We start from the raw sequence: 14,203 nt of genomic DNA, 5'->3' as shown, positions 1-14,203 counted from the left end.
TCAACGAATTTCTTTGTTCATTCATCCACCACAGTGCTTCATTTTTTGCTTCTTCTGATCGACACACCTTTTTATTGCCTCCAAAAACAGACTTCAAAACTATTTAGCAACTTGGTCTCCTTCTGGAAGGTTCACACACCAAATTGATACACTCCAGATTAATTAGCCTCATCAAGTTGTTAATTTAGGCAGAAGTGAGGAATGATGAAGGGCTTTTGCCTGAAACGTCGATTTTCCTGCTCCTCGGATGCTGCCTGACCTGCTGTGCTTTTCCAGCACCATTCTAAAGTTGTTCATTTAGCCTTATGGTTAGCAGCATCTCTTCTCACCAAATATGGCCTTCCCCATTGCTATCCTCATTATTATTTCTTTGTCATCTTATACCTGCAGATAATATTGCCGATATACCTGAATGCCTGCATCTTCCAGTCCCTTTCCTTCTACGAATATTTCTTGCTGATTTTGATAAAATTTTTATAAAACCAATGCTCACAGTCATTCCAAAAGTTCACACCTGCTGTTACCAAACCATCCAATATCTCTTCAAATCCTTTTGTGCTTGATACACGTGCTTGGTCATCTGCAAATCTAACGGAGGTTATCTTTTGTCCCCAATCTTAACACCAGATTCTGAGTCTTCAAATGGTTGTTTGATCATTGATGCGACATAGCCATTGAAGAGACTGGTGATAAACAAAATCCTTGTTGAAATTCTCTTCCAATTACACAGTCATCCCAAATCCCCATCAGCTACTCTCATTGCTGCTGTTAGTCCCACGTACAGGTTTCTTACGAGTCGTCTTTGTCTCCAACCCCAGATTAGGTTAAAAATCACACGACACCACGTTGTAGTCCAACAGGTTTATTTTGGAAGTATAAACTTTTGGAGCGCTGCTCCTTTGTCAGGTAGCTAGTGGGCAGGATCATAGGACACAGAAGCCTACCCCAATAGCTACCTGATGAAGGAGCAGTACTCTGAAAGCTTGTACTTCCAAATATACGTGTTGGACTATAACCTGGTGTCGTGTGATTTTTTAAACTTTGTCCACCCCAGTCCAACACCGGCACCTCCACATTCAGTCTAGATCAATGCCTTTCAGCCCTGCGAAGAGCTTAAGGCAGTCCACCACACAGTGAAAGCTTTTCTAAAGTCTCCCAAATAAACACACAATTCCTGGCCATCTTTAAATTGCATTCACTCTGTTATCTGATAATGTTGATTGAATTTTAGGAAGAAGAAAAGACAAGAGATGCATGAGGTAGTATCTTACGTAGTGTACCTTCTCACCCATTGTCAACACCGCCTTTGATAAATGGGAAAATCAGATTATTTGTATGAAAATCAGAACACTTTTTCTTTCTTTCTTTCTCAGAGTGATTATTATTGACTGCAAGTCTTCTAGCCATTGTCCTGATGTGTAAATAAATGTTGGTATTATTTGATGGAACATCAATCCTAGGTTTGATTTTCCCACTTGGCCAAATTAGCTGACAGCATTTTGATAACAGTTACAGATATCACCATCAACTTTGGTATCCTGAACTCAAAATGAGAGGAACAGTGAAGAGGAGTTCCTGCCCCCTCTGCTTGCTACTCAGAGTTCCCACAATACGAGTATACACATCAATGTGGGATTAGATTGATCTGATGTCCTCTCACCATTAAGCACACTACTTTAAGCTCAGACGTAAGTTCTATTTAAATCCAATGGGCTACATAGTGCCAATTGAAACAAACATATCTCATCTTAAAGCAGCATATTTGTGAGGAAAAATTGAGAAAGTTTATAAGAGTAAGAATTGGAAGCATTTGAAAAAGCATTGATCAGAAGAAAAAGAATGAATACTGCTTTGAGAATCCATTAGATTTTTTTAAAATAGCAATTTAACTTTGAAAAGCAAAAAACACAGTTGCATATGTGAGAATTAGCTCACGTTGGTCAAAGTACTTCACAAAACAAATTTGCAAGATTCTTAAAATACATTAAAATACTGTATTTTAAAACATTTAGATTTTCTCTCTCTCCAATCTCATGTTACACTTCTCTCACTTAGGATCACAGTAGTCATAAAGCTCTGAGTTCTGAGGAAGGGTCACTGAACCCGAAGCATTAACTCTGATTTCTCTCCACAGATGCTGCCAGACCTGCTGAGCTTTTCAAACTGAAATTGTTGATTCAGTGATCAACTAACAGTTAGTTATTGCATGAGTACTCAAGGGCGGCCTTACATGAATTTAAAGAAAATCTGAAATTACAAACTTACATCATTACTGTCTTCACACAAGGTGAAGGAAAATTTCAGGAGATTACCTAATGGTGAGAGAGATAGAACATGGAACATGACAGCACAGTAAAGGCCCTTTGGCCCTCAATGTTGCGCCAACCTGTCAAACCAATCCGAAGCCCATCTAACCTGAACTGTTCAATTTTCATCCATATGTTTATCCAATGACCATTTAAAGATGGCAAGTCAACGGCTATTGCAGGCAGTGCATTCTACACCCTTATTACTCTCTGGATAAAGAACCTACCCTTGACATCTGTCCTATATCTATCACCCCTCAATTTAAAGCTGTGTCCCCTCATGCTATCCATTGCCACCTGAGGAAAAAGGCTCGCACTGTCCACCCTCTCTCACCTCATTATCTGACATGTCTCACCTAAGTCACTTCTGAACCTTCTTCTCTGTAACAAAAACAGCCTCACGTCCCTCAGCGTTTCCTCATAAGACCTTCTCTCCTTACCAGGTAACATTTTGGTAAATCTCCTCTGAACCCTTTTCAATGCTTCCATATCCTTCCTATTATTGCAGCGACCAGAAATGGACGCAATACTCCAAGTGCGGCTGCACCAGAGTTTTCTACTGCTACATGACCTCATGGCTCCGAAACTCAATCCCTCTACCAATAAAAGCTCACACACCGTACACCTTCTTAACAACCCTATCAACCTGGGTGGCAACTTTCAGCGATCAATATGTACACCGAGATCTCTCTGCTCATCCACACTACCAAGAATCTTAGCCATGATTTGGAGAAGCTGGTGTTGGACTGGGGTGGATAAAATTAAAAATCACACAACACTTTTATCTGGAAGCTCTATCTTTCGGGGCACTTTCCTGCTCCTTCATCAGGTGGTCTGGAGCAGGAGTATAAGACACAGAATTTATAGCAAAAGGTTACAGTGTCATGTGGCTGAAATATATTAAACAAACTTAGATCAAGTCTTTCATCTTTTTGAATGCTTTTGCTAGTTTCAGTTCGTTAATATATAAATCCAAGAACTCTTTTTAAGTGCCATTCTCCAGATAACTTCAGATTTTCTAACAAAATGTGTCATCTCAGCTCAGACAATGCATTAATGGTGTGAGGTTAAAGTCTGCCTGTGTCCCAATCTTGAGTCAGAATGGTTCTATTTCCAAAATGGGATTTACGGAATCTTACATTGATTGACAGTAGGTTATTGAGCAAAATAAAATATAATTTGGCAAATGCAGATTCACCTCATAAAATTATATTTATGTATGTACAGGAGAGAAGAGTAAGTGTGCAAGCTTGGTATATGTGTGATGGGGTACAAGCCTGTGAGAGGGCGCGTGCGTGGGAGTGTGTGTGTGTGGGGGGGGCGCGGTGTGCATATGAGAGAGAGAGTCTGTGTTAGTGAGAGTACGTAGGAGTGTGCAAGAGAGTGCGCGAGAGGGAGTGCGCGTGAGATTGTGTGTGTGTGTGTGTGTGTGTGTGTGTGTGTGTGTGTGTGTGTGTGTGTGAAAGAGAGAGAAAGTGAGAGAGTGAGAGAATGAGTGTGTGAGTCTGTGTCTGTGCATTGGAGTCACCTGTAGTGTGACATGAACCCAAGGTCCTGGTTGAGGTCATCCCCATGGGGATTGAACTTGGCTAACTTGTAGCTCTCAGGTGCCCTAACTGAGCCTTTTCACATTTCATCTTTACTTAAGCCTCCTTTTTCCTCTTGACAAGAGATTCAACTTCTTTAGTAAACCATGGCTCCCTCGTTCAGCGATGTCCTCCCTGCCTGACAGGTACATACTTATCAAGGACACGCAGAAGCCTTTCATTGAACAAGTTCAACCTTTCAATTGTGCCCATTCTCCAGTTTCCTTCCACAACCTATGCATCCCAAATCTTGCCTAATCACATTATAATGGCCTTTTTCCCCCCAAGCAATAACCCTTGCCCTGTGGTATATACCTATCTCTTTCCATCGCTAAAGTAAACATAACCAAATTGTGGTCACTATCACCAAAGTGCTCATCGACCTCCAAATCTAACACCTGGCCTGGTTCGTTACCCAGGACCAAATCCAATGTGGCCTCGCCTTTTGATGGCCTATCTACATACTGTGTCCAGAAACCCTTCTCAATACGTTGGTCAAAAACTGGCCCATCTAAAGTACTCACACTATAGCATTTCCAGTCAATATTTGGAAAGTTAAAGTCCCCATAACAACCCTGATACTTGCACTCCTATCCAGAATTATCTTTCCAATCCTTTCCTCTATATCTCAGGAACAATTTAGAGGCCTATAGAAAACTCCCGAGAGGGTGACCTCTCCTTTCCTGTTTCTAACCTCAGCCCATACTACCTCAGTAGACAAGTCCTCATCAAAAATCCTTTCTGCCACCGTAATGCTGTCCTTGACTAACACTGCCACACCTCCCCCTCTTTCCTGTTCTTACTGAAACATCTAAATCCTGGAACCTGCAACAACCATTCCTGTCCCTGCTCCATCCATGTCTCCAAAATGGCCACAACATCAAAGTCTCAGGCACCACCCCATGCTGCAAGTTCACCCACCATATTCCAGTTGCTTCAAACCAACTTCCAACCCGCTGGTACAATCTTGCGACCTTGAAACTTCATTTATGACGTCATTACTCTCAAGCTACTGTACACTGGAGCTATAATTCATGTTCCCATCCCTCTGCTGAATTAGTTTAAACCCTCCCGAAGAGCATTAGCAAATATCCCCCTCAGGATATCGGTACCCCTCTGGTTCAGGTGTAGACCCATCCCATTTGTAGAGGTCCCACCTACCCCAGAATGAGCCCCAATTATCCTGGTATCTTAATTTTTATAGCTGTTACCATTTGTCCTATTTTACAAATCGAATTGAATCAATTTGAATTGAATTTATTGTCACGTGTACTGAGGCACAGTGAAAAGCTTTGTCTTGCGAGCAATACAGGCAGATCACAGAGTTAAGCAGCATAGATATGTAAATAAGAAGCAAACAACAGGTAAACAGCAGCAAGTTTTCTGACTCAAATAAAACTGAAATTCCATTTTTAAGGACTGAGGCGCAGCAATTGTCACATGCTCTAAATATAGTTTCCCATTTACATGTCCCTGTTACCGACTGATTCACAAGTGAGAAAGACGCTTGTTGTTAACAGCCCATTCTTTGTGGGCGAGAAGAGCAGCTTGCAAACACCATCTCAAACACCATGTACAATCCAACAACATCGTGAGCCATCCAACGTCCCTCCTGCTCTCAATTATTCACAGAGAAGCAGGAAGGCTGGTTGAACTGATCAAAACAGCTTTCTGGCTTGTTAGCAGATAATGCAACTAAACAGTTCTTGAAAGTAAGGGTTTGTTTCACTGCTGGCGTCCTGGGTTCACATTCAGTTCAGACTCACAGGATAGAACACCCTCCAGTCTGCTGGCTATGAAATGAATCACATCCAACACATTGTGCTGAACGTGTGTTGGAACTATATTACAAGCAGGCTAGCACTTGCATTGTATTTAAATTTGTTGGTATGTGGATTATTGATGCCATTCAGGATGCCAACACCAAATTCGCCAATTATAAAGAGTTGGTGGGTGATGTTAAGTATATGGAGGTCATGTAAAGGGCACAGCAAGCTAATGCTACGTACATTTTAGCCATATTTTAATAATTTGCCTTTCTTTCTCTATTGCCGCTCTCAGTCTCCACAAGAGCCTGTATGTGAAATCTATGATTCTCCAAGCACTGATACCAGGATCAGCAGGAATCTTCCTCTTTAAAACACAGCCCAAAAAGGTCAAGGAAGTCTTCCAGTTCAAAGCCAGTTGTGTTTTTTTTTAAATGTAGTCTTGTTACAATTCAGAAAGCGTTGCAGCTAATACTCATGCAGTAAGCTCCCTCAAACAGGAATACGTTGGTGAGAAGGATGTCCACTTTTATTTTGGCATATTGATAGAGGATAAATATTGGCCAACACCCTGGGGATGACTCATCTGCTTGTCATCCAAATTGCACATTGGAATCTTTTTTACCTGCACAAACCAATGCCCCATCTGTTTACTTAAGGAGTCAGCCAAAAGATAGCATCTCCAACAGTGCAGCCCTCCCTCAGCACATCCAGTGTGATTTTCATACTCTGGTAGAAACAATAGATGTCCGGCAGGCAGGTGAATACCTGAATAAGGGTGCTTTTATGGAAGCATTATTAATTAGTATTTTTTTTTAAAAAGGGATTTGTACAAAGTAATACATGACAAGGTGATCAACAGACAATCCTATCTGTGGCCACAAGCAAGATGCCATCAACATTATGACAGGTCAAGTTCTACTTGTCAAGTGATTATGCGGAAGTGTTTGCTCAAAATCTCAGGTCAGCAGAGACACAGGTGCAGGACATAGTTTCTTCAGGAAGGATACCTGGAGTATTTGACAGTAGTTGACCTGCAGTACATTACAATAACGTTCAGATGGGCCTGAAACTTGGCTCTGCTGTTGTGCAGTGATCAGAGTGGCACAGAGCCCCTTACAGACATCTCATGTAGCATTAGTCCTGCTTGACCAGTGAACAAACAAATGCTCGAGTTCCAAAATACGCAGTCATTTGACAATAAATTTTAGCATACATCTTGGATTTTCTTTTCATTCATTTCCCCAAACCACTTCCTCTGTCCCATCTGCTTACAGTACAACTTCAGTTAAGCAACTAAATTTTCACTCTAGGTGGAAAAAGAACAAAAAGAAAGATGTGCAAAAAGCAACAACACTGTAGCTTAACTCAAACGTTGTAAATTGTTTTCTTGGGATCTTGTGTAAGGCCTTCTGAAAGCTTGTAGTATACTTTGGAGGCACATTTTGGGGTAATAATAATCTAGATTGAAAAAAAAGATGACTATTTCGGTTTTCTTGCACCTGCTATGAATGTTACCAAGACACCAGAGACCAGGCAACCTTTTAACTTAAATAAGGATCTGGGCCTCGTTTACCTCAAAAGACCTGAAGGAAACAGAAGAGAAACAGAAATCCAAAGACCAACGCAAATGACAGAGTCCCCTTCTGAAATGCTAACCTCCTGCCAGATCTACTGCATGTTCCTATCCAACTGTTTCAGCTTTCTCCATCTATCTCAAAGACCAGTTTATAAACGGACACATTTCATTTAATGTTCACATTTGGCTGTGCAGATTAGACAGCACTAAGAAACTGAGCAGATAACATTGGATAATGCTGAAGCAGCAAGATGGTGAATGGCACAGCATACGCAAAACTTTCATTTTCAACCCCTGGTGCTAAATGTACATAAGATTTCCCAAATTAATCAACATATATCACCACAAAGCTGCTGCAAATTACAGAATAACTGTGATTCTTATGTTATTGAGCTTCTTCCAAAAAACCTGGGCTAGGAAGAGAAAGCCAAATTAAGAAACTAGAATTTCTGGTGCCTGGTTCATTTTTCTGCATTGATCCACTGCAGGATCTGTATCCAAGCACAAATCAATCTTTACTTTACAAAAATGTCTTAGCAACTAGTTGGAAAAGATGCGCAAATTGTCCACAGAGTACAGTGCCAATTGATTGGTTAGCAATCACGCTAATCAAAAAATCCTACCCAGCACTGCACAGAGATTATTATAGTGGCTCTCAAACAAGAAGCTAGAGTGAAAGATTCTAACTGCCATCATAGTTGCATAGCAAAAACCATTAACTTCCTTCAAAGTTTTCCACGATCGGCAGATGGGATGGGCAAGAGAAATAGGCCCCTGATCTCTGCAGCAATGGCTCAGCTATTAGGAAATTCATGGAGGACTTTCTCCCTTCCCAATACCCCTTTGAATGATTCATTCCATGTACTACATCCCATTGGACAGTTCCAGGAACATGAAGATTGGGAAAACTTCCAATACAGATTGAAATAACTTCACAGAGGCCAGTATTCCATCCCCAAGTCACCCTTTATTTATACATGGAGAGTCCTCGACACTAATACAGCTCCCTCAAAGCCTGACACCCTTGTTCTTATCTGTCAGCCAGGGCTCCCTGATTTGGACTGGATGAACAGCCCCATCAGGGAACTCATTTTCTGAGGTCCATCTGGCTGACCTGGTAATAATCACTACATCAGTGTACACCCTGATATATCAGTGAGGAACACCAGCTTACAATGCAAAAATCTATTAACCTTTGAAGTTGAGCCAATTGCTACCAGTTATTTAGCTTTTATACATCACACCTATAGTGGGCAGCGGGTTGCGATCCATGAAGATCGAAAAAAGAAAGAGAAACAAACTAATTTGAGTAGTAGTTCGATGAATCAATGTTTAAGTGTTACAAGCTTCAGCCTTAACGATGGAAAGAGTACTTGAAGAAAGAATACAAACTTTACAGCATTGGCAAGAATGAGTAGGAGACACATAGAGGATCATGTGCATATTTGGAGCTTAGAAAGAACAGGAGACAACAGTTCAGAAAATGAGTGACCGCAGCAGCAGGAATTGATCAAATAAAGTCAGGACAATTTGAAACAGAGTTACAAGAAGCAAAGGGTTTGTTCCAGGGCAAGTAGTAATCAATACACATTATGAAATTAGCTTTGAATACAGTCCTCCTTGCACCATCAAGCTACAATGTCTCATGGTTTTATGACTTCATCTATAATGACAGAAAAAGCCTATACTTTTGCTCCCATTGTGGAGTTATGCAAGCCCCGAGAGGATAAAAGTGGTTTCAATATTGCTGCAATCACTTCCTAAAACAAAAAATGCTTATCCCATTCAAAAGCATATTCTTTTTTCTTTTGATTTAATGTCTCATTTCAAATTTTCCCCACTCTTTTCTGAGTTTTGTTTCCAAGGCAGGGTGAAGGTGGATGGATAAGAATATGCTGTTGTAATTGAAAAAGCACTGCACGCATTTTACAGCTTTTCAATCCAAAAGTTCAGAAACAAGCTACTTCTAATTGGTATCAAAACTGAGCAACAAAAACCTTGCAAACTTATATATTCATTTTCTCTTTCACTATCTTCCTCTCTCAGGGATGTAGGGCTGGGGATGGTCAGGGATAGGATTCCCAGGTGGGTCTGGTCTGCCACTATGTTGTAACAGAGCAATGAGTTGAGAACTGCATAGGAATTTTTGTCAAATCTATGTTTGTTGTGCTTCAAGTGGGACATCAAGCATGGAGTGTCTATAGCAAGACTCTCTGCATTACTGTTGTAAATGATTTAACTGCTTTAAAATAGGATTTTGTATTCATCCATTCACATTGGGGTCCCGATCCCCAAGTAGTGACAGCTCATTCAACGGAGGGAAAACCAACCAGCCCCAGTTCTATATGATTTAACTTCGTATCCCTCGCTCTGTTCAATCAGCCTTGTGTTTCTTGCATGGTATGATCTGCCTGTACTGCACACAAAACAACTTTTCACTGTATTCAGGTAAAAAGTAACAATAAATCAAATCAATTGCAATGTGTTCATTAAAAATATGACGATGGCGAAATACCTTGTAAGGTCACTCTTAACAAATGGCATTAATAGGCTAATGAGGTATTCGGCATTATTGAGAGGAGAGTTGGCAGGAGTTGGACTGAGGGACACAGTGACTGAACATTTTTATTCTTTATAACTTGGTTTATGGTACTTAATCTGAATCAAACCAGCACAATTGCATAAACGTGGTTTGTATTCTCTCATATTAATGTTTTGAAGAGCAATCCAATGAGGTTGCTCAAAGTACTAAAAGGATTCAATAGGATAAAGATAGGAAATCTTCACTCTACTAGTAAAGAGCGAAGAACCAACCTTCAAATGAGTACTAGAGTCTTTCTGAAGGAAACATCACACAAAAGGTCAATGAAAATCTAGAGGTTTTGGGCACTGGTAATCAATTAGTACTTTCAGGACTGAGATGAGTAAAGATTTGAAGAAAGTTGAGTAAATGGAATCAAAATGCCTGGTCAGTCATAATCAAATTGAATACAACTCCACCTAATTGATTCCCACTCCAGAAGGACTGAATCTCAGAGTCTTTCACCATAGCACATAATATCTCCAAATTGTTGCTGGGAAATGGAGCAGCTAAGAGCAAAAGGAATGGACTACTCTTGCTCATGTTGAAGAAATTAGTTAGATATAGTGCAGATTAGAGTGGTGCTGGAAAAGCACAGCAGGTCAGGCATCATCCAAGGAGGAGGAAATTCGACATTTCGGGCAAAAGCCCTCTATTCCTGATGGAGGGCTTTTGCCAGAAATGTCGATTTTCCTGCTCCTCAGATGTTGCCTGACCTGCTGTGCTTTTCCAGCACCACTCTAATCTAGACTCTGGTTTCCAGCGTCTGCAGTCATTGTTTTTACCTTAGATACAGTGTAACTTGCCTCACTACCCATGCGTACCACAACAAATTCAGTATAACGAAACAGAAAATTCACGTAAGCTGGAAAAAAAATAAAATTCCGAAACTGTTTTCACAAACTACAATACAAATAAAAATGTTTAGAAAGTAAATAAACAGAACTTAGTTACTTTTGTCTCCTGCTCCAGGGAAGAACCGGAGCCTGTCTTTCCTTTTCTTTTCTTCAGGAGCCAAGGGAAGTGGTTTGGAGCCATGGTTTAGGTTCCCAGGGTCTTTGCTGCCCCCACCAATCATGGTGCTGGTGTTCCTCATGGGCGGAGCTGGAGGCTTGTCTTCCACTTCACCATTATCTGACATCTTCAGTTGCCACTACCTTTCACTGTGAAAACAAAGACAGCAAGGTTGGAGATTTATGATTGCTTTTCCTCCCCAAATAAAAAAAGGGATAGACAGAGGGGAAGGGGGGGGGGGGAGGGGGCAGGAGACAAACAGAGAGAGAGAGACACACACACACACACACACAGAGTCAGAGAGAGAGAGAGAGAGAGAGAGAGAGAGAGAGAGAGAGAGAGAGAGAGAGAGTCAAAGAGAGAGAGAGAGAGAGAGAGAGAGAGAGAGAGAGAGAGAGAATTTCAATTCAGAATAAACAGCATTACACCCTGTGTAATCTTTGACAACAAACTTGAATAATTTTCACCTGGTTCACTTTACCATACCTGGATCGTGTCTGAAGTACTTATTTTATATCTGCTTCGTGGCAGTCTAGTAAGATGGGCACCACACTAGATCTTGGGTAAGTGGCCTCACAATGTTTTTTTTTTAAAACTCCCTACCCAGCCATCTCTGTCTCCACCATATATAACTCCAGGATTTTGAATGTGAATTTGAATTAGTTTGGCAGAAGGGAATGTTCCATTCTCCAACAATCATGAGACTCCTAAATAAAATGCACTTGAAAAATACTTCAATTTAACACATTGCAATGGCAAATTTGTGCTGAATTACACCAAAGAGTAGACAAGATCAGTTCCAAGCCATTAATACATTAAAAAAAAAATCAGATCTTTCTCTTAGTGCAAGAGTAAATTAACAAAATCTACTGCTACGGCTTGATGAGTCAGCAAGTCAGAAGTCATAGAGTCATAGAGATGTACAGCACAGAAACAGACCCTTCGGTCCAACCCATCCATGCCAACCAGATATCCCAAAACAATCTAGTTCCCCCTGCCAATAACCAGCACATATCCCTCCAAACCCTTCCTATTCACATACTCATCCTGATGCCTTTTAAATGTTGCAATTGTACCAGCCTCCACCACTTCCTCTGGCAGCTCATTCCATACACGTACCACCCACTGCATGAAAATATTGCCCCTTGGGTCTCTTTTATATCTTTCCGCTCTCACCCTAAACCTATGCCCTCTAGTTCTGGACTCCCTGACCCCAGGGAAGAGACTTTGTCTATTTATCCTATCCACACCCCTCATGATTTTATAAACCTCTATAAAGGTCACTCCTCAGCCTCCGACACTCCAGGGAAAAAAAGCCCCAGCCTGTTCAACGTCTCCCAATATCTCAAATCCTCCAACCCTGGCAACATCCTTGTAAATCTTTTCTGAACCCTTTCAAGTTTCACATTATCATTCCAACAGGAAGGACATCAGAATTGCATGCAATATTCCAACAGTGGCCTAACCAATGTCCTGTACAGCTGCAAAATGACCTCCCATCTTGTGTACTCAATATTCTGACCAATAAAGGAAAGCATACCAAATGCCTTCTTCACTTTCCTATCTGCCTGTGACTCCACTTTCAAGGAGCTATGAACCTGCACTCCAAGGTCTCTTTGTTCAGCAACACACCCCAGGACCTTACCATTAAGTGCAGAAGTCCTGCTAAGATTTGCTTTCCTAAAATGCAGTACCTCGCATTTATCTGAATTAAACTCCATCTGCCACTTCTCAGCCCACTGGCCCATCTGATCAAGATCCTGTTGTAATCTGAGGTAACCCTCTTCGCTGTCCACTACACCTCCAATTTTGGTGTCATCTGCAAACTTACGAACTGTACCTCTTATGCTCACATTCAAATCATTTATACAAATGACGAAAAGTAGACGGCCCAGCATCGATCCTTGTGGCACTCCACTGGTCACAGGCCTCCAGTCTGAGAAAAAACCCTCCACTACCACCCTCTGACATCTACCTTTGAGCCAGTTCTGTATCCAAATGGCTAGTTCTCCCTGTGTTCTATGAGATCTAACCTTGTCGAATGCCTTACTTAAGTCCATATAGATCAGGTCCGCTGCTCTACCTTCATCAATCCTCTTGGCTACTTCTTCAAAAAAAAAACTCAATCAAGTTTGTGAGACATGATCTCCCATGCGCGAAGCCACGATGACTATCCCTAATCAGTCCTTGTCTTTCCAAACACACGTACATCCTGTCCCTCAGGATTCCCTCTAATAATATGCCCACCACCGACATCAGGCTCACTGGTCTATAGTTCCCTGGCTTGTCCTTACCACCTTTCTTACACAGTGGCACCACATCAGCCAAGTCTTCCAGCACCTCACCTGTGACTACTGATGATACAAACATCCCAGCAATCACTTCCCTAGCTTCCCACAGAGTTCGAGGATATACCTGGTCAGGTCCTGGGGATTTATCCACTTTTATGCATTTCTAAACATCCAGCACTTCCTCCTCTGTAATATGGACATTTTGCAACATTTCACCATCTATTTCCCTACATTCTCTGCCTTCCATGTCCTTTTCCACTAATGAAAAATATCCATTTAGTATCTCTACCATTTTCTGCAGTTCCACACAAAGGCCGCCTTGCTGAACTTTGAGGGGCCCTATTCTCTCCCTAGTTACCCTTTTGTCCTTAATGTATTTGTAAAAACCCTTTGGATTCTCTAACTCTATTTGCTAAAGCTCACGTCCCCTTGTTGCCTTCCTGGTTTCTCTCTTAAGTATACTCCTTCTGCCTTTATTCTCTAAGGATTCACTCGATCTATCCTTTCCATACCTGACTTATGCTTCCTTCTTTTTCATAATCAAACCCTCAATTTCTTTAGACATCCAGCATTCCCTATACCTGCCAGCCCTTCCTTTCACCCTGACAGGAATATACTGTCTCTGGATAGTAATTTCATTTCTGACGGCTTCCCATTTTCCAGCCGTCCCTTTACCTGCGAACATCTGCCCCCAATCAGCTTTCGAAAGTTCTTGCCTAATACTGTCAAAATTGGCCTTTCTCCAATTTAGAACTCCAACTTTTAGATCTGGTCTATCCTTTTCCACCACTATTTTAAAACTAATAGAAGTATGGTCGCCGGTCCCAAAGCGCTCCCACACAGACACCACAGTCACCTGCCCTGCCTTATTTCCCAAGATTAGATTAAGTTTTGCACCTTCTCTAGTAGGTACAAACATATTGTTGTGGTTCTGTTCGCCGAGCTGGGAGTTTTTGTTGCAAACGTTTCGTCCCCTTTCTAGGTGACATCCTCAGTGCTTGGCTTCATCCCAAGGCTTCACAGGAGGCTCCCAAACACTGAGGATGTCACCTAGAAAGGGGACAAAACATTTGCAACAAA

At 41.4% G+C, this 14,203-nt stretch overlaps 1 protein-coding gene across 3 annotated transcripts in view; it reads right to left on the bottom strand.

The window, feature by feature from the left end:
• pak1 (p21 protein (Cdc42/Rac)-activated kinase 1) overlaps positions 1–14,203 on the bottom strand; it is a 228,122-nt gene that overhangs the window by 93,879 nt on the left and 120,040 nt on the right. For all 3 annotated transcript variants that reach the window (XM_060826298.1, XM_060826297.1, XM_060826299.1), the window contains exon 2: positions 10,773–10,981. In XM_060826298.1, the coding sequence (XP_060682281.1) occupies positions 10,773–10,959 (187 nt within the window). In that variant the 5' untranslated portion in view covers positions 10,960–10,981. The remainder of the gene's footprint in view (positions 1–10,772; positions 10,982–14,203) is intronic.

The sequence above is a fragment of the Hemiscyllium ocellatum genome, chromosome 6 (assembly GCF_020745735.1).
Source record: "Hemiscyllium ocellatum isolate sHemOce1 chromosome 6, sHemOce1.pat.X.cur, whole genome shotgun sequence".
In the NCBI taxonomy this organism is placed as follows: domain Eukaryota; kingdom Metazoa; phylum Chordata; class Chondrichthyes; order Orectolobiformes; family Hemiscylliidae; genus Hemiscyllium; species Hemiscyllium ocellatum.
This window is presented reverse-complemented; position numbering and strand designations above follow the sequence as displayed.